The sequence below is a fragment of the Microcebus murinus genome, chromosome 1, assembly GCF_040939455.1.
Source record: "Microcebus murinus isolate Inina chromosome 1, M.murinus_Inina_mat1.0, whole genome shotgun sequence".
Taxonomy (NCBI): domain Eukaryota; kingdom Metazoa; phylum Chordata; class Mammalia; order Primates; family Cheirogaleidae; genus Microcebus; species Microcebus murinus.
In genome coordinates this window covers 17750074-17774835 of record NC_134104.1, presented here as the reverse complement: position 1 = coordinate 17774835, position 24762 = coordinate 17750074, and the positions used below count along the sequence as shown (strand labels likewise).

At 37.8% G+C, this 24762-nt stretch overlaps 2 protein-coding genes across 6 annotated transcripts in view; one reads left to right on the top strand and one right to left on the bottom strand.

Annotated features, from left to right (window-relative positions):
- Positions 1-1354: 1354 nt before the first annotated feature.
- ATP5PF (ATP synthase peripheral stalk subunit F6) overlaps positions 1355-24762 on the bottom strand; it is a 411638-nt gene continuing 388230 nt past the window's right edge. The window contains exons 2-5 of one of the 3 annotated variants that reach the window (XM_012764445.2): positions 10409-10458; positions 6736-6914; positions 2093-2217; positions 1355-1537 (exon numbers count right to left, since the gene is read on the bottom strand). In XM_012764445.2, coding sequence (XP_012619899.1) covers positions 1500-1537; positions 2093-2217; positions 6736-6899 — 327 coding nt within the window. In that variant the 5' untranslated portion in view covers positions 6900-6914; positions 10409-10458 and the 3' untranslated portion in view covers positions 1355-1499. Of the gene's footprint in view, positions 1538-2092; positions 2218-6735; positions 6915-10303; positions 10459-10543; positions 10610-24762 lie in introns of those variants that run through there. The other 2 variants (XM_012764446.2, XM_012764447.2) reach the window with 2 other exon arrangements.
- Positions 10515-24762, top strand: part of GABPA (GA binding protein transcription factor subunit alpha) — a 36428-nt gene continuing 22180 nt past the window's right edge. The window contains exons 1-5 of one of the 3 annotated variants that reach the window (XM_076000659.1): positions 11046-11130; positions 15019-15176; positions 16950-17052; positions 19763-19907; positions 24123-24207. In XM_076000659.1, the coding sequence (XP_075856774.1) occupies positions 16976-17052; positions 19763-19907; positions 24123-24207 (307 nt within the window). In that variant the 5' untranslated portion in view covers positions 11046-11130; positions 15019-15176; positions 16950-16975. Of the gene's footprint in view, positions 10626-10995; positions 11131-15018; positions 15177-16949; positions 17053-19762; positions 19908-24122; positions 24208-24762 lie in introns of those variants that run through there. The other 2 variants (XM_012764439.3, XM_012764440.3) reach the window with 2 other exon arrangements.

Sequence of the window (24762 nt, the reverse complement as noted above, 5' to 3'; positions counted from 1 at the left end):
ATATAGGGCCTGGGAGAGGGGTGACTCTTGCAGTTAATCACAAATAGAATCCCATTTCAATAATCAATGAAGAGATTGGGATATGGCAAATCCCACATATTTGTGAGATAGATCTAAAAAAAATGTGTATGAGACAAATATCTTTAAGACTATAAAAGGTAAAATTCAACTAAATTTTAAGTGCAAAGGGAAGAAAAGGTCAGTTTGTTCTCTACTGAGTGGCAGGTCATGAGAGGTTAGAGAAAAAGGCCCTGAGCAGCTAGACTTCCTCAGTTACCTGTTCATACTGCCCTAATTAAACATCAGATACTATTTCAGTGCCTATAATTATTTAAATAAAAGTAGTTCAACTAATCTGTCATTGCTTAGCTGCATTTGCAAACTGGGCTGCTGCTTTTACTACTTTACCTTCCCCAATTCCTTCCCTACATATCTTACTAGTTTAATCACACTTATACCATTAGAAAAATGGTATTTGGGGATCTTTCAAAAGATGGATGGATATTTGGGGATCTTTCAAAAAGGTATCCCTCACTAAGTTTGACTTCAGCTATGGCATGCCACAGTATAAATATATTTCAAGTGAGCCATAAAGGTGGCTATTTGTTTACTTCACATTTTTAAAGAAAATCTTTAAAGGTTTATTAAAACCTGTATTTATTGAAATATCAGAGATCCTGTCAGGTATAAAAAGGCATGGCTGTTTTCCCTTTTAAAAAAAATACTTTCCTTAAGAGCCATCTATAGTTATTGAAATTTTGATGGTGTCTGATATGCCACTTATCCAGGACATATCCGCTGGATCTTTTGTTACTTGGACAAAACACCACCATAAAGTTTAATCTTTTAAAGTAAGGTCCTTTGCAGCACCAAAGCAGTTACCAAAGCAGAACTCTCCTTCTGCTGTGTCTCCACCATTCCCTCCTCAATCTATACAGAACTATGATAGACTGTGATCTGCAAGCAAAGATGAAGGAAGGACTTGGATTACTGGAATAAAAGCATTTAACATGTGAGAAGATGGAAGTTAAAACATAATGAATGTTCCTGTAACATATTAAAAATAATACTTGAATTTCCTGAGAAAGATATGTCAAAGGATTTATAAACCGTTTCTTAATATTCTAGGAGAGGGTGTAACATCCCTCCACAATAAACATTCCCTTAGGTAAGGGTGCCTCACCTCAGGCAATAAGTCTCCGTTTCTAAAAGGATACCCCTGCACACTGAGAAGAGTCTGGCAAGGTTATGGGCAAGTTGTGCCTAATTTATACAAGGTCTCTGACTGCTTCACTATGATACATGAAAAGATTTAAAAACAAGCCTAAAACACAGAATTCAATACACTCAAGAATACACTCAACATCATCCAATAATTTATTTAGAAAGAGAATTAAAAGAACATTTGACAATTGTGAAATGTATGTTTATTCTGAAACTTCTGATTAGTTGTACAACTAATCCATGACAAATTACCAGATTAATTTTACTTTGTTTCTTTAGGCCTGGGGTTTGTCGAAGACTTCAAATTGAGGATCTAAGAAGAAGGAAAAAAAAGGTTTATGGTTAGCCATATTATAATAACATGCATTATCTAGAATGCTTCAAGATTTAACTCATTAATCTTCTGAATTGTTTTCGTGATTATCTACTGTTTTTAAATACCTACATAGAAATATAATAATAGCTAAACATTTATACAATACTTCCTACGTGCCAGGCTATTAATTGACTTCGCATATATTTCATCATTTAACTGTAACTATCATATGAGGAAGATACTATAATTCTCCCCAAATGTCAGATGAGGAAATAGGCACTAGTTAATTATCCAAGTTCACACAGCTAGTAAGTGATATTGTCAGGATTCAAGATCAGGCAGTTTGATTTCAGATGCCCACCAGTTAGTCTCTATGTTATATATGATCTCCTATACTAACAGCAAACATTTATCCAGAGCTTTGCATACAGGAGTCATGGTTCTAATAAATTCACATGTGATTTTCATTTAATCCTCTAAATAATCCAAATAATTATAAATATTCTCCACTTAATCCCCCACAAGAACAAATCTGTAATTAAAGAGACTTACCGTCAAATTTGAAGTTAGGGAACGTATTCATATCTCCTTTACCATGCATTTGCTTAAGCTTAAAAAGCTCCTTCTCTAGGTCTTGCTGATACTCTGGGCCAGTATCAACAGGTCCTCCGGATGCCCTGTTGTATAAATGAGCAAATAAAGACTAATTTTATGCACTAGTTTACAAAAACAAATTACCTTTCACCATCAAGTTTCAATAGACCTTTAAAGGTACTCATGTAGGGAAAAAAGACTTTTCAGAAAGAAAACAAGTACTTACTTCTACTTGAATTTCGATTTAACAAGTTTAATACGATGAGATTTCAACATAAATTAGATAACTTAAGTGTGTGAGCTCCGAGGCAAAAACCAGTTCCATCTGAATATCAGTTCTACCACTCAGTAACTGTATAAACCAGAGGGAGGCACGAAGCACTTTACATTTTAGTTTCCACATCTAAAAATGAAGGTCCTACCAAATGAGGGTGTTAAGAGAATGAAAGAGATAATGTACATGTATCACTTGGCATAGTGACTGGCATACTGAGCACTCAATACATATCTACTATCAATTGCTTAAATCAGCCATTGCTAGATGGCTTTTAAAAGATTTTAGTAACTTTAAGTCTTCATAACAGGGGTCTATCAAAGAAACAAATTATTTCCTACCTTCTGAGATTGTGCAATTTAGAAGAAAAAAATTACATGCCCACAAACATTTTCTCTGTAAGGGAGTTATACAATGAGCTTCAAAGACATGGTTTAAGAAATAGCTATTCAAGTTGAGGAGAGATCATTTTTGCTGAGCTCATCAGGGAAATTTTCATTTAAAAAAGGTGGCATTTGAGATAAATCAGGCATCTGGGGCTAGATTTTATTTTGAGACCTTCTAAGACTGAAAAAGCAAAGACATGGAGGTGGTGAAGCATTGCTGTATGTGGGAAATACTAAGCAGTCTAGATAGAAAAACCAGCAGAACCCTGATCATGAGAGGCCTAGCATGTTAAGACTGGGAATTTATATTTTATTTGCCAAGCAATAAAATGATAAAATTAGAATTATATTTTCAGAAGATAAATATAGCATCATAGAACAGAAGCAGGGCCAATTAGGTTTAATTAATCCTTTGAACAAATTGTTCTGTTTTTATCATAAACATTATTGCCTATCAATAGACAATGTTATAAACTTTAAAAACATACAAGTGAAAATTCCTTCAAGAGTAATATTTTCACACAGGCCTATGATCAAAGCATGGAGTCTCATTATGTTAAACAATTTCCACAAAAAATACACAAACAGCTCCAATTCAAAAATTTGTTCATGATGTTTCTTGTTAAGGGCCCAATTTTCCTTTAGATCAGCACTATCTAATAGAACTTTTTGTGACATTAGAAATCTAGATCTGTGCTACCAATATGGTAGCCACTAGCAATACTTAGCACTAGAAATATGGCTAATGAGATAAGGTACTGAATTTTTATTTACATTTAATTGTAATTAATTATAAAATTATTCAATAGCCCGTATGGATAATGGCTACAGAAATAGACAGTGCAGTTCTACATAGAGCCTTCAACCAGATACTCGAATACTGGTTACTAATGGATGATGGTTATTATAAATTTAATATGCTCTGTGATGATAAATAGGAGCCAGAAACCATCTACCTCCTCAACTAAACATAAGTCTCATTGTCCATCTTGTTTATTACTGTATCGTAGGCTCCAGCATGTGGAACAAAGTAGACACTCAGGAGATACTTGTTTATTTCATTTAGCAAATACTAGGCACACTAATTTATTGAATCATTTACTCTTTACAATATCCTATGAGATGGTACTGTTAGGTACTGTTATTATCATTCCCATTTTACATATGGGGAAACTGTGGTATAGAGGTTAAATAACCTGCCCAAGTCACAGAGCTAATAAGTAGCAGTGCTGGATTCTAGCCCAGGGTCCATGTTTAAAATACCTCTCTGTGCTGTTTGCACAAATGAATGAAGGTCCCACAAAACATTCTTTAGATTCAAGGTACATCTAAGAACTGACTTCTTAGTGGACAGGCTTTTAAGGACAGTTAAAACACAAACAGCACCAATACTAAGAAACCACCACCTTGGGACAGAAGACACTCAAACTTCCCTGACTAGTTCAGCATACATGCTTACTGAATACTGTGATTTTCTGGCAAATTCTAACTTTCATCCTTGGTTTTCTCATATATTAAAGTTGGGATAAAATCTACAGGGCTGTCAGACTTTCATAACTATGTCTATAAAGCACATGGTACCTTATTACATTTTAATCACTTCACTATCTTTCCTCCTTAGTTTTGGTTATGGCAAGACCTTTTTTGTTAGTTACCTTGTCTCAAGTCTGTCTGTTTTGATTGCTTTCTCTCTTCTACCCCTCCACTAGCTCACCAAGACCAGTTCTCAGTGTCTTGACTCTGACACTTTTATAGTCCCACAGCTATCAAGTCGAGGTTCTCACCAACTAATGCTTGGATTATTATATTTTCCTAACATGTCTCTTTGCTCCTTCTCATCCCAATCTTACAATAAACTGATGAAAATTACGTTCCTAATTCAGAATAATCTTGTTCCATCTCAACCATCCTGTTTCAAAACCTTAATTTTTTTACAAATGCTTATCACATGGTATCTTAATTGCCCAGTCCACATCAAGGCCTTTCATAATCTCTCATTCTAACCCCATGCCATCCTTATTGCTCACTATACCCCTCATATGTCCTATACTCCAGGGAAACAGAATTACACAAGTCCCCAAATATATCTTGTGCTTTCTATTATAGTTTTCATGCTTTAGCTCACACCATTCTTCCTCCTGAAAGATATCCTCCTCTTAACTCCATTTATCCAACCTTGGCAATTGGTCTTAACCTAGAGGAGATCCCCAGGTGTGGGTATGTACTGACAGTCTTCTGCAGGTTTTAGAACTCTTTTTTTTTTTTTTTTTTGAGACACAGTCTCGCTCTATTGCCCCAGCTAGACTGCGGTAGCACCAGCTTAGCTCACAGCAACCTCAAACTCCTGGGCTCAAGAGATCCTCCTGAGTAGCTGAGACTACAGGCATGTACCATGACACCTGGCTAATTTTTCTATTTTTAGTAGAGACAGGGTCTCACTCTTGCTCAAGCTGGTCTCAAACTCCTGACCTCAAGCAATTCTCCTGCCTCGGCCTCCCAGGGTGCATTACAGGTGTGGTAAGCTATCACACCTGTCTAAGAGAATTCTTTCAAGCTATAAGCAAAATCATGTGAGTGAATTATTTACTTTTTTTTGAGACAGAGTCTCACTTTGTTGCCCAGGCTAGAGTGAGTGCCGTGGTGTCAGCTTACCTCACAGCAACCTCAACCTCCTGGGCTCAAGCGATCCTCCTGCCTCAGCCTCCCGAGTAGCTGGGACTACAGGCATGCACCACCATGCCCGGCTAATTTTTTTCTATATATATTAGTTGGCCAATTAATTTCTTTCTATTTATAGTATAGACAGGGTCTCGCTCTTGCTCAGGCTGGTTGCGAACTCCTGACCTCGAGCAATCCACCTGCCTCGGCCTCCCAGAGTGCTAGGATTACAGGCGTGAGCCACTGCGCCCAGCCTAATTCTTCACTTTTAATTGGGAAGATGATCGACAGAGGGTCATTCATCCCTCCATGAGATTCTCAAGAGAGATGAATGACCCTAAACACTGCCTTCAACACCAAGATAAAATATTAACTCTTTCGAGAAGTCTTCTACAATGCCTCCAGATAGAAAGGAGTAATATTATATACTTCCTATGAATTCCCCAAACACTAAATGTGTCACTATCTTAGCATCTAACCCATTTTACTTTATACTGTATGTACTTGCTTACAAGCTTGCTACCCTTTTCAGATTTTAAGACTATTGTGGAAATGCAGCGTGGCCCACCACAGTTAATAGCCCAGTGCTTCACATGCAGTAGGCAACTAAATGAAAGAAAATGAAAACTATGAATTTATGTATACAACTTTCCCTAAGATTTGAGGGTTGGACCTGATGATAGCTAAGGTGGTCACTCATTTCCAAAACCATGTAGTTCTGTAATCATGTTTTTATAGACTTACTTTATGCCATTTCAGTCTCTTTTGTCCTTTGATATTCCCAGAGATATAGAACTATGGAAATAGACTTAAAAATGCTATATTGATATATTCCCCCCAAATTATGATATCACAGGGCACTAAATTGAGAGTTAAAATACTTTAATGATATACTCTTCCCAAATTAGTTTTATAATTTTAGACTAATCAATGTCTAAGGGACTTATTTTTTTCAAATATAGCTGCTAAATTATTTCCAAAATCCTATGTACTTCTATAAATTGGCTTAGTTTAAATAAATGACATTATTTAAGGATATATTTTAAATGACAATAGATTTAATAAGATTTTCCCTTGGAACCCTTATAAAGAAGACAGAGTTTGGGACTTTAAAAAAAACCAAGATCCTTATCTTCTTCTTTAAGAGTATCTAATGAACCTCTATGTCAGGGATCAGCTGAGTGAAAGTCTGACACTTTTAAACACCAAGTGTTTTTCTTGCCACCTTTAAACTTATATACTTTGAATATTTATATTTACATTGTGGTTGATTATCCACTTACTGTCGTTTAGATTTGTATTCTCTAATCTTGTCTATGAAGAGTTTCTGTACAGGATCAAGTTCCTTATTAAATGCCACTGATGTAACACCAATGTTCCTCCGCAAATGGACTGAGACGGCTGATCGAATGACAGAGGAGAACCTGAAGAGCCTCTGAAGAATCATGGTGATTCTCTGTTACTGAAAACAAGCATCAGAAATGTTAATATACTTATTGCAGAACACCTCTAAATGTCATATAGTGCAGAGGTCCCCAACATTTTTGGCACCAGGGATGGGTTTCATGGAAAACAATTTATACACAGCCAGAGGCAGGGGGCAGGGATGGTTTTGGGATGATTCAAGTGCATTACATTTATTGTGCAGTCAAACCTTTCTGATAGTGATAACCTGTATTTGCAGCCACCTCCCAGCACTAGCATCACCTCTCAGCTCCACCTCAGATCATTAGGCATTAGATTCCAACTGAGGTCCACCTCAGATCATCAGGCATTAGATTCTCGTAAGTAACTTACAATCCAGATTCCCCAAATGTGCAGTTTCCAGGAGGGTTTGCGCTCCTACGAGAATCTAATGCCACCCTGATCTGACAGGAGGCAGACCTTATGTAGTGATGCGAGCATTGGGGAGTGGGTATAAATACAGATGAAGCTTCACTCACTGGCCAGCCGCACACTTCCTCCTGTGTGATCTGATTCCTAACAGGCCACAGACTGGTACCGGTCCTTGGTCAGGGGGGTTGGGGACTGCAAATATAGTGGGAATCTCATTCTAATTATAGAACTAAATCATACCAGAACTCAGCCTATACCTGACCACAGTTCCTTCCCTCTTCTTTATTCCCCATTGCAAGTTTTTTGGTTTCTAATGAAAAGCCCCTGGAATCTAGAAGCGATTAGGTACAACTCGTGCCTGAGGTTCTACTAGGATTAGAGCAGAAAGAAAGCACAAATTCTGGGATGCGGTGTTTCTACTCCCATGAACTTAGTCTTGAGCTAGACTCTAGAGGAAACAGTAGAGGTAAGCTTTTAGAATACTGCCTACCCCAATGATGAAAAGAACACAGGTCTCAAACTCATTTACCAGGTTTCCTTGATGCCTACAAAAAAGGCCAAAGAGAGCTGGGCAGGGAAACTAGAGACGGTTGCAACAGCCAGGAATGATAACCTGAAAATCTGTACTTAAAAGGCCCACAGGAGGAGAAACTGCTTTGCCTGTTAATGACTGTGGGATTTTATAACAATCAAATCAAAGTCCAAAAGAACCATCAAGGAAAAATACCAACTAGCCAAAGTGAGCCATGCAACAAGAGGGGAAGATCAGGTAGTACCACCTTATCAGTGAAACAGAACTTGTGAAGAAGATGAAAGTCTGAATTTTAAAAATAAGGACTTAAAGAATTCCAAGTCCTTAGACTTCCTGAAGCTAAAATACATTATTTTCTGAGAAATTTAAGTAGATAAATTAAAGGAGAGGACAATCCCTACTGAGATTTGACTGAGTGATTTACCCCAGCCTGCTAACTCATTTTTTGCTGTAGTCTTTAAAGTATCCACAAGAGTGGGGGGATGGCCCTTTACCACTGAGAGTTTGAGAAGCACTAGCTAGAAAATTTGTTCTCGAATAGGGGTGGGGGTAGGGGGGGAAAGGGAGATTTTATCCCCCAGGAGATATTCAGCAATGTCTAAAAACATTTTTGGTTGTCCTTACTACAATGAGTGCTACTGGCCTATAATGGTTAAGAGGCCAGGGATGCTGCCAAACATCCTACAATGATAATAATAACAGCGTGCCACTGCCACAAAGAATTATCTGGTCCAAAATGTCCATAATGCCAAGGTTGACAAACGCTGGAACAGCATTTAAAAACTATCAAAAGAGGCCGGGCGTGGTGGCTCACGCTTGTAATCCTAGCACTTTGGGAGGCCGAGGCGGGCGGATTGCTCAAGGTCAGGAGTTCGAAACCAGCCTGAGCGAGACCCCGTCTCTACTAAAAATAGAAATAAATTAATTGACCAACTAAAAATATATATACAAAAAATTAGCCGGGCATGGTGGCGAATGCCTGTAGTCCCAGCTACTCGGGAGGCTGAGGCAGGAGGATTGCTTGAGCCAGGAGTTTGAGGTTGCTGTGAGCTAGGCTGACGCCACGGTACTCACTCTAGCCTGGGCAACAAAGTGAGACTCTGTCTCAAAAAAAAAAAAAACTATCAAAAGAAATCCTATAATCAACAAGATATACTTCACCTGACAGGATGAAAGCAAACTATCGGAAGTATTTATATCACTCTTTACCCCATTAGAGAAAAACACTTGAGAAAGACTATAAGCAAACAACAGATGACAGTATAAGGTGTCACTTATTATCATTCCCATTTTTACACATACAGAAACTGATGCTTAGAGATTAACTTACCTGAAGTTACACAGTTGAATCTAACTCAACATAAATACACACACAAAAAATAGTGTATAACTCAGCTTACTTTCCCTTTTGGCAACCTAAGGACACACTTAACATTCAGCAATACGTTCACTTGACATTCGTTCAGCCCTGGGTATTTTGCAAAGTACTTTTGTATATTTTTTCCCCTTGTACACTTACAGCAATACCCTTAAAGAGTTAGAGGAAGGTGTTCTTATCCCCGCTTTACAGATGGTAAAACTATGTCTAAGAAAGGTTACTGCCCATAATCCCAGTTAATTTGCTCTAAGTCTAAATGCAAACATGATATTCCTATTGCAACATAGGTGAAATCCATTTTCATATTTTCAATTACCTATCATCTAAGTCCTAATGACTCCTAAGTCACATCTCTAATTTTGGTTTTTCCCTGAACCCCAAACCTAAATGCTGTATTCAGCAACTCTCATCCCTCTTATGTCCTATGAACTTGTCCAAAAATAAACACATACTCTCAATATCAAAACTTGTTCCTCCTCCTTTATTTTTTTCATTACATAAACAGGTGTAAAACACCATCTGTGATAAATTCTCTATTCGAGTACTATCGTGTGCTGCAAGCCTATGATTATACTTGACATTAACAGAAAGATTGGGGAAGGCAACAGCAAGAAAAGGGTACAGTCGTCGCAGAGGCCTTGTAGTGGGAGGAAGCATGGTTCTCCCATTTATAATGACAGCCCAACCTAAGGTTAGTCCGTTCGCCGCCTTTTCACTGCATATTCCTAAAAACCACCATTGTTTTTTGGTGGGACGCAAACTTTCAAGATTATTACTACTCTTTTCCCTTTTATGGTGCATGTCCTGAGTAAATAGTTCAGAAGACCCTACCGTGTGTCCGGGGTGGGCAGGCCTGGCCACACAACAGCTCTCTGACCTTGGGCTGCCCCAGCCAGGCTGCGAGCCTGGGACTGGCCCCCGCCCCGCCGACCCTCTGTGCCCCAGTCCCCCGGCCTCCCTGCTTTCTGCGCCTCCCGGGTTTGTCCTCAAGGAGGTTATTATCAGTCTTATTTATTGGGTTTCTGGCAAACTTCAAGGCCTAAAAGCGCCGAGGTCAGCTGTGACCTCCAGCCAGGACCTGAAGGTGCTCGAGAAATACGGCTACCTCTCTTTCTAGTAGAGCAGAGGTGACAGGCAGCCCAGGCCTCGTGAGGACACCCAGAATTGGAATCCCAAGAGGCCACGCTGGACGAACTACCCTCCCAGTCACCTTGCACTCAGTCCCGAGCTGCCAAAGCCACCGCCGCCGCCACCGTTCTACTTCCGGCCCTGGCTCCGCCCCTCCCACGCCTACCCGCCATCGCTATGCATTATGGGCCGCCGTTTCCAGTCAGTCGACGCTCACCGGACAGGAAGCGTCTCGGAGATAGTCTGCGACCGGACGGCTCTAGGTGAGACAGAAGCCAAAGAGGAGGAGGAAGTGGAGGGTAAGTGCTTCCGGGTCCTCTGGCGAAGCCCCCGCCATCTTTCCTCCGCCTAACTTGACCCGCTCTTTTTCTTCTTGGAAACCTTCCTCAATACGCATGCGCACCCTGACTGGCCTTTTTCCCTAGTTCAAGCTCCCCTCAGAGTCAGGGTCCTCTTACTTAGGGGTGTTGAGGTGTATGATTGTGCAAGGAAAGTGAGACTGTAAAACAAAGCAGATTGGGACGTTGTGCTTCTCTGTGTCTCGTGAGACTCCGTTGCCGTGGGCGTTTGTTTCGCGCATCCTGCTGGGAGTTGTAGTCCTGGACCCGGGGGTGCCTGGGAGGCGGGAGGGGGGTTGGGGTTTCTCAGCGCCGATTCCGCGGGAAGGGCCCGGGGGCCTCACACTTCGAGTCGTGGGAGCTGCAGGTCTTACCCGGAGAGACGCTGCACGTGGAGCCCGCGCCGCTGCCGTTCTCAGCCGGCTCTGGAGCGCGGGCGGGGGCAACAGGGCCGATTCCGGAGCGGGTGAGTGCGGCCGCGGGGGAGGAGGGGAGCGCGGGCCCGCGCGGGCCGGCCTCGTTCCGGGGCCTTTTCCCCCACAGCGGCCCCCCCGCGGCCGCCTCTGTGTTTTGTTTCCGCTGGTCCCCGGCGCTGTGACTCCCATTTCCGTTCGTGGAGACTTGAGGGAGCCGGGTGGGGAGGGGCGGGAGAGGCTTGCGGGGAGCGAAGGGGAGGGGCAGGGGGCGAGCGGCGTGGAGCCCCGGGGGACCGCGCGCCCCCGGGCCCTGGGCCTTACCTGTCGCCTTTCACCACTCCCTCCGGTCCCTGTCCCGTCCTCGCCTGTCCGAAGTCCGTGGCCGTCCTCAGTCTTCGCAGTCGGGATAAGATCCTGATGCCCCTGGGATGTCAGAGGAAGATGCAAAATCAGTCTCAACGCCCAATTCAGCGGTCCACTCACTTGAAATCCATCTGTCTTTCTAGAACTGTCTCACAGTTGCACCAAAACAATTTATTAACGTATATGGTATCCATCTTTTTTTTTTTTTAAGCGACGAAGTAAACCAAGGAGATAACAGTGGATTAGTGTAGCTTGCCAACTTTTAAAGTTTTTTTGTGTACGAGGAGATAAGCCATGTGTGTGTCTTTGGATTTAGGGATCCGGATTTGATTAGGTTGACAGGCAGAGAGGACAGTGCCTAATACTGCATTGCAGGATGACAAGTAGTAATTTAGAAATAAAATACACTTTATGAGTGGGTTCCACTAATAAGAGCAGTAGATCTGACTTGTGGGAGGAGCAAAGATTTAGAAGGCTTCACTGAGAGAAGTGTAGACCAAGGCAGTGATAACATTTTTAGGCACTGTGTAATCTTTAACTTGAGAAAAAATTGGTCAACTCTTCAGCACCTATTTTACAGGAGTAGCCTCTCTCTCAAGGTTTGATGCAGGCTTTCTAAGCTTATTTATTTTTAGACATATCCTGGCATAGGGTGGACTTAAGTCATGGGTTGTATATACGGGAACACGTCATGAAGTGTATATGGTCACGAAATAACAAAATAAATAATGACCTAGATGTTAAATTGAATCATGTCATGAGACTAAGTACTAAATTAAAACTGTTAACTTTAGTCTTTCTTTAGCTCTTTATTTATAAAACTTCAAACCTACAGAAAATTGAGGGGAAAAAAATACCGTTAACACCCATATACCCATCTTTACCTGAGGGTCACCAACTGTTAATCTTTCACCATATTTTCTTTCTCTCTTTACGTGTGTGTGTAGCATAGAGAGGTTTATGAGCTTAACTTTTTCTTTACTGTTGAGTTTATTTCCTGAGATACTTGAAAGCATTTGTTAGCTTGGAAAAATGTGCAGTTGAACATGGCAGGTACCCCCAGACTACACTAATATTTATGTCATATATTGGGAATAATTGTCCTAATCTCTGTAAACTAATAATGCATTCCAATGAAGAACAACAATCTTCAAATTTATTCATAGTTCCAAAAGAGAATGTTAGACATACCAGTTTTAAAAGACACTAGCATTTCCTAGAATTTTTAGTTAAATTCAAGTTTAGTTTATATCCATCTTGTCAAAGGTTCTGAATCTCAGGTTAGATTTAATCTAGGAAAACCAGATTGTTAATGAAAGGATGCAAAGTTCTATGTAGTTATGAAAGGAGCAGCCCTTAGATGGAGAGACTCCAAGCAATTGTCTCATCTCTATTTTCTTAAGTATTGACATAGAATCCCAGGGGATTGATTGCAGAAAAACAGCTAAGACCCTCTCAAGAACCAATATAAAAGATTTGGACTATTTCCCAAATCTCTCCATTGTTCCGCTAGGCTAAGTTTAGAGAACTGGGAGAGAGAGAGAGAGAAAGATCAATCAGTTAAGAGACTGAGTAACATGATTTTTCTCCAGAATGGTATGGGTTCTATTTCTTTTTCTTTTTTTTTTTTTTTTCTTCTCTGTTTGGCACTTTTTAGGGACTGGTTTATGACTTTGGAAGATCATAGGATAAACTTTTTTTAACAACTTCCTATTTTAGTGCTTATATCAGGGGAGCCCTCTGTGGCGGTGCTGATAAAGTAAGTATTAGGGCCATTTCTCAGTCACTGCCTATTATATTTCTTATGCTTTTCTGTTTTGCCAAGTTCCCAGAACATACATGTTTTCTAATCTTTTTTTAAAAAATTGGATATGGAGATGGAAATGAACCTCTTTATAAGTCCTAAAAATAAAAGATGTTTAAAGCGCTATTCTGCTATAAACCTATTGACTTCACTTTTTTCTATACAGAGCAGTTTTGATAATTTATTTATTAATTTTGTGTGGACATTATTTCCTTGTTTTAAACTAGTACTAGAATTCCATAGTGTGTGCTTTTTCCACATTTTATTTTATGGATACTTTCTCACCATGGGTACTGGGATTAGCTCCAGCTTCTAGCTGTGGCCAAAATAGCTGCCCAGAACATCTTACTATCAAACAATTTGTGAATTTCTCTGGAATGCTTATCTAGGGGCAAAATAGCTGGGTCATAAGTATAAGCTTGCTTGATTTGTAAGAGCTGCTAGATTTTTTTCCAGAATATCTAGAACTGTATTACATCCCCAAGTCTCTACTTTTATCATTTAACTTTCTGTCATTTGCCATACATACACAAGGTCTTTGTAAATTGCATTCTTGAATGATTTGAATTTGAACATTTCTTCATATCCTGAGCCATTCTGGTTTCCCTTTATGTGGATTTCCTTTTCCTATGCTTTGCCTACTATTCTAACTTGTCTTGACTGGTTTTTTGGTTATCAACTTCAGGAGATTGTTATTCCATTTATTAGTCCATTGTCATTTTGGGGTATTGGAAATACTTTCTCATTCTGTAGCCTGTCTATTGAAGATAAATCTTAATTTTTGTGTCATTAAATCCCTCAGTTTTTCTCCTTATGGTTTCTGGTTTTGGAATATTATTTAAGAAATCCTTTTCTACCCTTAGACCACAAAGAAGTCCCTGTCATTTTCTTCTATTAACTTCATAGTTTTACCTTTTATGTTTAAGCCTTTGTGGTATCTATAGTCCATTTTATGTAGTGTGAAATAGTCCTTATAACATTCATTTATTCAACACATATTAATAGAGTGCCAACTGAGGGTAGGCTCTGTGGAAAGTACTTTGTATAAATTTGTGAACAAATTTATCTCTGCACTTCTGTAGCTTATGGTATTCTACAAGATAGGTCCCTATTGGGCCACCATTTGTTTTGCACTTTTAATTAGCACTCAGGATGAATTCCACAATTTTACACATAGTACCTATTAGGGAATAGGCTTTATTTGGGGAAAGGGAGGACTTCTTTCTTAGGCCAGCATCTGCAAGACAAGAAAACAAAGGTTCTTCATCTTTTCATCATCGCAAAAAGAAACCTGCTGGAGCCTAGACAATCTGCTAGACTTGCATGGTCTATTCAAGTGGGTAACATTACCCTCTTATTGTGTGTCCTTATAGGACAAGTGTGAGAGCAACCTAAATACTGTTGGGAAAATCAGATCACTTTTGTACCAGGCAGTCTAGATTTTGGTGCCAGCTATTTACAGACTAAGTTTTCAGAAAACCAGCTACACAGTAGTTAGTGATGTTGAGACCTGAGAAGAGTGATAGCATTTTCTGAAGTAGAAAGGGAGACTATTGGTTTCCTAGTGCTACTACAAATTTAGTGGCTTAAAAACACCAGTTTATTATCCTGCATTCATGGCAGTCAGAACTCTGAAATGGGTGTCTCTGGTCTAAAATTAGATGTTGGCAGGGCTGCATTTCTTCTAGAGCCTCTAAGGGAGAATCTGTTCTTTGTGTTGTTAGAAGCTACCTGTGTTCCTTAGCTTATGGCAGCTTTCCTCCATCTTCAGAGCCAGTGAAGTCACAGCAGACCTGTCACGTCCTCACATCAAATCACTGGCTTTCTCGAATCACTGGCTTTCTCGTCCAGTACCCTCTTCCACTTTTAAGGACCTTTGTGCTGTCATTTGGCCTACCTGATAATCCAGGATAATCTCTATATTTTAAGGTCAGTTGATTAGTAACCTTAATTCCATTTGCAACTTTAATTCCCCTTTGCCATGCAACTTATTTACAGGTTCTAGGTCATTATTCTGCCTACCACAGAGACTTCCATCCCTTGAGAAATTGAGGTCCCTCCCTCTTCAAGAAGGTAGGGGAAGTCCCTAGTCCAGACAAGCCAATTTAAGTTCCTTTGGTCACTTTTGGACAATTTTGCACTTTGATAAAGATCCAAAAGGGAAAGAAAGACAATAAATATCATAAATTAATGATATAGCATGCTAAAGGGCAAGTGCTATGAAAAGAAAAAGGGGTAAAAAAGAGATATTACAGAATTCATTGGGGGTGGTCAGAGTAAATCTCATTGAGAAGATGAGATTTGAGGAGAGGCTTTAAAGAGGTAAGGGATTTTGCCAAGAGAGCATTTTGGGGAAGTAGGATCCAGGCAGACTAAACAGTGAGAGCAAAGAGCATAGGGCAAGAAGATGCAAGGACAAGCAAAGGGGTTAGTGTGGTAGAGGAGGTCAGTGATAATGAGGTGGGAATGGGGGGAGATCATGTAAGGCCTGTATTCAATACAGAGCCTGTCTTTGAACAAAGCATGGTTTGGTCCCACCTGGATTGTGTACTTAGGTTGGGTGGAATACTGTATACTTAGGTCGATACACCCACCTAACATGTGATATTATGGAGCCACAGGTGATTTAGCCTCACTGGGCTAGGGATAGTATTCATACGAGGGTGGGCTCAAAGATTACTCTATGTAAAGCATTTGATTGCAGTGCCTGATGCTCAATAAATAATAGCTGTTAATAGGAATGAATATTTGAATTCTTCGTCTTGTCAATCTTGTAAGTGTGAACACAGACTACTTTGCAAATGTTGGAATACCAAATTTCATATAAGTCTAAGATAATGCCATTTTTAGATGCCGTAGTAAACTTAGAAAACTATTCTGAAGGTGCTCTGGACAAAGATAAATTTGTTGACCTACAGTGAGGTAGTTAGTAACAGAACCTGAACCTTACAGAATTAACACTTTAGAAATGGCCACAAAGAAATACCAGTATATGCAATATATACATTACTTAACATTTTTAAAATTATAATGCTTTTCTATCAATGGTCATTTAAAGCAGTAGGTAATAATTTTACATGAGATAATTAAAAACTGAAGTAGTGGTTTGTTTAAAACCACATCTGAAAAAATAAATCATTAAATAATTTTAGTGTGTATAATCAGGGCAATAGTGTACATATCTATCACTTGTTACTTTATTTTGCTGTTCTATGAGTTTGTAATTGCATTTATAAAATATGTAATTAATAGCACAGATCCTAGCCATAATTAATATATGTATATGACTCTATCAGTGCAATGCTTTGCAGTAAATTCTGCTAATAAGACACAACTTTTAGCTGAGCAGTTATAGTTCATGTCCATGTTAAGCTTCATGTTTAAATCTGTTATTGAGATTATGAGTTGCTTTAGTGTGTAGTTCTCACTTGATTTTGAAGTAACTTGAATTAACTTATTGACTGAAGTTGGGCAAAAAATAGACCAGTGAATCCAACAAAATGATGAAGTTGTCATGTCAGGCTAATAATCACCAGTTAAACAAAATGTTTATAAATGTCATTGTGGATTTTCTTGTACATGTGAAGATTACTTCTCCCTCTTCTGCTTGCCCTATGATTTTATTTGAATTGGGAGTCTATTTGTGTATCATTTTTGTTTATGCAGATAATTTCAAAATCTCTTAAAATTTAACTCTTGCAGGATTGGTCTTTTGAAATACTTCAGCCATGACTAAAAGAGAAGCAGAGGAGCTGATAGAAATTGAGATCGATGGAACAGAGAAACCAGAGTGCACAGAAGAAAGGTTGGTGTTTTCTGAATTTATCTTTTTTTTTTTTTTTCTGAGACAGAATGTGTCTTGCTTGAGCTAGAGTGCAGTGGTATCATCATAGCTCATAACCTCAGACTTCTGGGCTCAAGTGATCCGCCTGTCTCAACCTCCTGAGTAGCTGAGCCTACAGGCGCATGTCACCGTGCCTAGCTAGTTTTTATATTTTTTGTAGAGACAGAGTCTTGCTATTTTGCTTAGGCTGGTCATTTTCTAAATATCAATATACCTAATTAAAATCAGGAATCAAGCCATAGTTCTTTTGGGCTTTTTTCTTAAATTGATCTCAGCATTTTAGGGGATAATGAATTGCTTTTTTGCCTCTGATGTAAAGGGTTTATAGCTGAGAGGGAAAGACAGTTTTAAACTAAAGGTAGTAATAAGTGTAACTAATAATGGTCAAGCACTGATAGTTTTGAATAGGTTTTTCCATTAAGGGGTACTATTTGATTCTTTTTTCCTTTCCTCAGTGCTCGTTATTTTTATTTCAGAAAGAGTTTAATTCAACCTGAAATAGTGTAATAAATATTTATAAGTAACTGTTATAAACTAGTAATATATGAATATTACAGGAATTAAAGGAATATATGAATAAATGAGATACTCATCTGCCCTTATAGAGGCCACACTATTTGAGGAGACATACATATGAGTAATTATTTGCACAGTACTAAGCATAAAGTGTAGTAAAATGTGTAAATTCTTAGAATAGTAATAGGATCTTTCTTATTTGAAAGGAGAGCAGTAGTAGTGAATTCAGAATCCAAGGAGAGAATATGGGTAGAAATGGAGATTTGAGAGTCAATAAGAAGGTTGACAAAAGTAATAGCTAATGGTCCTTATTTTACTCTGTAAAGCAGGAGATAAGATAATATACTGAAAATAAAAAGAACTGGATAAAAAGAAAGTTATAGATAATCTCTATAAAGCCACAAAGTTTAGATGTGCCTGGCCATCCACAGTTTTTCAAGAGAAATTGGTAATTCAGATTTGTGTATGGAGTCTTTCAAGTTTTAAATGATAGTATCAAAAAATTTTTAAAAATTTGTTTAGCAGATACAAAATAGTTCTTTAAAAGTCTGTCTTAAAGCAACATCTGAATCTTAAGAATCATTGTTACAAAAAAATGAATAAATAAAATAAGCCTACTGTGCTCTAGCTGAAGAATTTGGTAAAAATGTTTAGTTGAAATACCCAGTTTCTTCACCTTAATAAATAATAATAGTGTACCATTATTTTAAAATAAGCTTGTTTTTAAGGCCAGGCACATGGTTCATGCCTGTAATCCTAGCACTCTGGGAGGCTGAGGCGGGTGGATTGCTCAAGGTCAGGAGTTCTAAACCAGCCTGAGCAAGAGCAAGACCCCGTCTCTACTATAAATAGAAATTATTTGGCCAACTAATATATATAGAAAAAATTAGCTGGGCATGGTGGCAAATGCCTGTAGTCCCAGCTACTCGGGAGGCTGAGGCTGTAGGATAGCTTGAGCCCATGAGTTTGAGGTTGCTGTGAGCTAGGCTGATGCTACATCACTCTAGCCTGGGCAACAGAGTGAGACTCTGTCTCAAAAAAAAAAAAAAAAGCTTGTTTTTCAGCATGTGTGATCTGTTCTATAAATTTTAAGTGTTTTTGAAAAAATTAGAGCTGTATACATTCATTGACTATCATGCATATATCTCACTATACTTGGAATTTATGTGAAAATGGAACTTGACAAATTTTTAATACACACTGTTTTTGATAATTGCAAATGAGATTTAAATCATATTTTAATTAACCATGTTAGAAACTTAATTGAATTTCACATTCACCAATTCAGCAAATATCACTTAGTGTCTATCCTCTGTTTGGCCCTATAGAAGGATTCGCAAAAGATATATAGAATTACTTACCAAAGATTTAACTCTTTTGAATTCAAAGTGTAAAATAACAATACAGAAGAGCTCTAAGAGAATTTTGAAGAAGAATACAAATCACTTTGTTTTGTTTTTTTAAAAGAGTCTGGATCTTGCTCTGTCACCCAGGCTGGAAAACAGTGGTTCAATCATAGCTCATTGTGACTTTGAGCTCTTTGGCCTTAAACTGTCCACCTGTGTCAGCCTCCCAAGCCACTGGGATCACAGGTGTGCACCATCATGCCTGACTACATATTTTGTTTTTTAAATGTGGAACTGTGCTGATTATAACCAGTTGTGTTCAGATGAAATTAAATGCAAAGTATTTAATTTGTATGTTCATATGTTATTGTTTTACATTTATTAAATTTTATATATGTTGGGAAGGGAAATTGACTAGTAGAGATAGCACACAAATTTTGAGGAGACAGTGTGTTCTTTTGGGTGAAAATTGTTCAAAATCACTTGAAAATGTAATGTAAATGCAAACATTTTCCCTTAAATAATGTATATGTAATATTTATATGTGTAGACATAGACATATACATATGTTTGTACATAATGAAGCATATTTTCAAGGATGCTTTAAATTTCAAGCTAGCATTTCTTTGTAAAATTCGGTGTTCACTTTAGCAGCACTCTTTGGTGATAAGCCTACCATAGTTATCTGTAGAAATGAGTTTTCAAAGGCCAAAAATGTGTTTTGATATTGGATTTTATTTTGAGCCTATTGTTACTTTAATATCCAGGGTAAAAATGTAATTGTTAACCTTATGTCCTTTAACATTTAGCATTGTAGAACAAACCTACGCCCCAGCTGAATGTGTAAGCCAGGCCATAGACATCAATGAACCAATAGGCAATTTAAAGAAACTACTAGAACCAAGACTACAGTGTTCTTTGGATGCTCATGAAATTTGCCTGCAAGATATCCAGGTATTTTTTTTTTAATTTCACTATTTCATTCTGAATAGGAATATGCTTTGTTAGCATTTTATTCCTATAGCTATAGCTTTTCTCTCTGTAAGTTGATTTGACCTGTTTTACTATAAAATTTAAGCATTTGGAAATAAAACACATTTTTTCAGCAAAATTTCCTCCATATAAAATTATATTTAAAAGATTGAATACTAAATCAAACATTTGTTGTTTTGCTTTTTTAAATATAAAATGAGAAGTTTAAATAAATTGGAATATGAACTTAAATATAGAGTAGTGGGAAACAAATTAACTTTGGAAACTGAAGAAGTATATTTCTAGCTAGCTTTTAACTTCTGTGCATCAGTTTCCTTATCTTTAAAAAAAGATCATTTGACTAATGATTTTTATATTTCCCTTTCATCTTTACTTTCTCTGGCAGTAAATTTTAGATAAGAATTTAAATATCTGGCCGGGCGCGGTGGCTCACGCCTGTAATCCTAGCACTCTGGGAGGCCAAGGCAGGTGGATTGCTCAAGGTCAGAAGTTCGAAACTAGCCTGAGCAAGAGCGAGACCCCATCTCTACTATAAATAGAAAGAAATTAATTGGCCAACTAATATATATATAGAAAAAATTAGCCAGGCATGGTGGCGCATGCCTGTAGTCCCAGCTATTTGGGAGGCTGAGGCAGTAGGACTGCTTGAGCCCAGGAGTTTGAGGTTGCTGTGAGCTAGGCTGACGCCAGGGCACTCACTCTAGCCTAGGCAACAAAGTGAGACTCTGTCTCAAAAAAAAAAAACAAAACACAGAATTTAAATATCAACTGATATTTCTTGGATTTATTGCAATAGGATTTTACCCATGGCAGTATTATAATATGTTTAGAAAAATATTCATATTCATGTTTTATGGTACTCTTTCAAGAAAGGTAGTATTTTTATGTATAAAGGTAGTATCCTAAATAGGATTGCTCAAATAGTTTTCCATGACCTTCCTTAAACATATGAGTAAGTACTAGAGTTTTATATTTTTTATACTAACTTATACTGATGTATTATATAGTATGTCATCTTTGAGATTATTTTGTTTGTTTTTTCTTTTTCTTTTTTTTACTCTTTGTAGCCAAATTTAACAGTAGGGAGTTGAATACCAATTTTATTGAAACTAATGTTAATAAGTTCTGATAACCCACTACCATTGGACCAGCTTTTTTTGTTTTATTCTTTACTCCTCCCCCTTCCTGCCTTATGATATGGCTGTTTCTGATATAATAGAACTTTTGCCTTAGATTTTTGAAAATTCAAATCCTCGTATACTGCTACTATTTTAATAAGATATTGTTGTGTGGTAAGTTGAAATATTTTCATTTTTAATATTTTAGTTGCCATTTAACCATACTTTAATCTTTTCCTTTCAAAATAAATCTAGTAATTATGAGTGGTGGGGGCTCTTCTAAAATTAGGGAACGGAGGTAGGTCTAGTAATATAATTTTAGGATTTAAGATCCTCACTTAACAGTGAGAGGATGAATTTGCATAATCTTTTTGGAAGGTAAAACATTAGTATTTATTAATGTTAAATGTAAAATACCTAATATTTCCACCTCAATGTATTGTTCCTATAGAAATCCTCACCTGGGTGGGCAAAGGTGTATGTATGAAGATGTTCATTCATGGTTTTGCAAAAACTGAAAACAACTGAAATATTCCAAAAAGGGGATTCAATAAATAAATTCCATAGATTTGAATTCAAGGTAGTTGTTAAAAATTGGTGAACTAGAGCTTTGTGGGCAGGATACGTTGAATAAAAAAAATACTTGTAAAACACTTCTTACTTATCTCAATCCTCACCTCAGTCTTTGTAATCAACATATTCTTAATCATATTCTGCAGATGTAGAAACTAAGATTTAAAGAGGTTAAATAATTTGCCCAATGTGTAGCTACTGAAGGGTGCACTGGAATTTGACTAGGCCTGTATGATTCTAGAACTCTCTTCACTTGTTTGAGGCCGACTTTTTAAAGGTTTATTGTGAATAACTCAGTGTCACTGGACTTTACCTGATTTTGCTCATATGTAAAATAAAGTGGAATCTGGACTTGGTGATCTCTTAGTTGTCTTTCAGCTCTGAAAGGTGGTCTTACTAATAAACTATTAATATTTAGTACAAATTAAGAGAAATAAACTCACAGCACTTAATTGCCCCTTTGACGAGGAAACTTATAACACAATTGCCCTTTATTTAATTAAACACCTGTGGTCTAACTTGTTATCTCTAAGAGTTTTGTTTTCTTAGCCTAAAAGAGCTCTAAGCAGACAGTAGAGGTGAGAGCTCCCCACTTCAGTTCTCACCAGCACTTCTCTTATTTCTGGCGCTGTGCCCTCCTTTTCTTCAGAGAAGGAGTAAAATAAATTCTGTGCTTCTTTCTATCCTAAACTTTGAGGAATCTTTTTCGCCTTTGTATGGACTTCACACTCTAACAAGCTCTAACGTTTGTTACTTCCCTTTATAATACCTGACCTATCCAAAATGAAAGTATGGCCCACAAAATACCCGACCTATCATAGGTTCTCAATAAATATTAGTTGGGTAAATGGAAATGTGTGTAATTCATAGTGTTATAGAATTCAGAGCTAGCTTTGGATCTAAGGGCATTATTGCATTACTCCCTGCCCCTTTTCTCAAAAAGGATATGAGATGGCTGGGAACGGTGGCTCACGCCTATAATCCTAGCATTCTGGAAGGCCGAGGAGGGAGGAGGATCCTTTGAACTCAGGAGTTCAAGACCAGCCTGAGCAATCGTGAGACCGTCTATACTAAAAAATAGAAAAAATTAGCCGGGCATGGTTGCACATGCCTGTAGTCCCAGCTACTTGGGAGGCTGAGGCAGGAGGCTCTCTGAGCCCAGAGTTTGAAGTTACTGTGAGCTAAACTGACACCATGGCACTCTAAGCCAGGCAAGAGAGTGAGACTGTGTCTTAAAAAAAAAAAACACGGGATGACAACTTCTGTTCTCCATGTCAATTAGTGCAAACATACATTTGAAGTCAGAATGCTTGCTGCTGTGGTATGCTTTTGTATTTTCAGTAGTGTGGTGATGTGAAAACTGATAGAACAGCTAACTTGCACTTTTTTGAAGCATATGCCACAAGGTCAAACACTGGTTGAGTTTTGTCCTGTGCCAGCTCATAGTAAACTAGCTATAGTATTCAATACCTGAGAGCTTACTTTCACAGTACACCTGCCATAGCTTCTAGTGGGTAATATCAGTGTCTACTAGACAAGGAGAAAAAATTGATGTTAGGAGAATTTTTAACAAAATGTTAGACAAAGATTGTTACATTAAGGACTGAAACTGCCACGTTTAACCAATCTGTCTACAGAGTCAAACAGTTTGTCTTGTTCCTGTTCAAGTTAGACAGATAGTCACTTAAGCCATGTGTTTGTACCATGACTACAGTTTTCAGTTGAATTCTTGTGAATGAGAGTGGGAGGAGCTTTGTACCTTCAGCTGTATGATGCAGACACACAGATATATATTATTCAATATAATTATAATGGAACCTGTTTTTAAGCTGGTGACAGAAAGTGTCTCAAAGTCAGAATTACTTTTTATCATCAGTTTACTATTGTTTGAAATGCATTCATTGTAAGGATATATGAAGGAAAAAAAGCACTAATACTGAAATGAGATAGAATTATGATTAAATGTGTTTATAACTAGGTCAAGAAATAAGGTCATAACTCCTTTAATTTTATAAACTTTGTGATCAAATTTAGAGTAAACCCTGATCTTCAATATGTAACATTGGTTACAAGGGTAATATGACAATATATTAACATATTTAGATAAATTGTCACCATTAATTAAACACCCTGGCTTATTCATGACAGATGTAGCATTATCTTCACTTTAAATACATTTACAGAATGAATAATTGCCTTTGGCATTATTTAAGATCATAAACTAGACTCCAGAGCTAGAGAAAACTGCATTTAAAATAAATTTGATGGTTTATGCTGTCCTTGATTACTACCTCAGTAATTAAAATATTTTAAATTTTGGCAAAGAATTAAATGATATTATAATTTGGGTAATTTGTTCTTATAATTTAATTAGTATGCTAAGTAATTAAGTCCTGTTTGGTACCTCCATTTGTGCTAAAGTAGAAACAAGGATTTTAATGATTAAGCTAAAATAATTTTATTCATTTTATCCATGTTCACTTAGCTGGATCCAGAAAGAAGTTTATTTGACCAAGGAGTAAAGACAGATGGAACTGTACAGCTTAGTGTACAGGTAATTTCCTACCAAGGTAAGAAACTTTTTTAGTGATAGTTATTTAAAAGTTTGGCTCATGGTTTTCTGATACGATTATTCACTTTTAAAGTTTTTGGTGTATTAGATGATTGTCTAAATTACTTAATGTGACTTTATAGCCAAATACTTATGCATTTGGTTTATTTGGTGTTTCTGACAAGGTGAAGCAGATAGTATAACATATCCCACTGAGTGTAATCATAAAGGGATATATTATACAGTATTATATATAATATATAATATACAGTTGTACATAGCAGAATCACAGAGAGGGCTAAAAGAAAAGATTCTAGCAGGCTTCCTAAGAATGCCACAGCTACACTGTAGAACTGGACTGCAAAGGAAGCTGCTGCCCTCCCATGATCTGGAAAATATCACAGCTGAAAGCTACCACTGTAGCTGTCAACTTGGAACCGATGCTGCCTTTACAGTGATCCACACTAGTCAAAAAAATGGATGTCCTGCCTGCTTGCCCCCTCTTAACTCATTTTCAAATAGAAAGCTTACACCAGTGATTCTGAAAGCCTAAATCACATCTGGAATCCTAGCT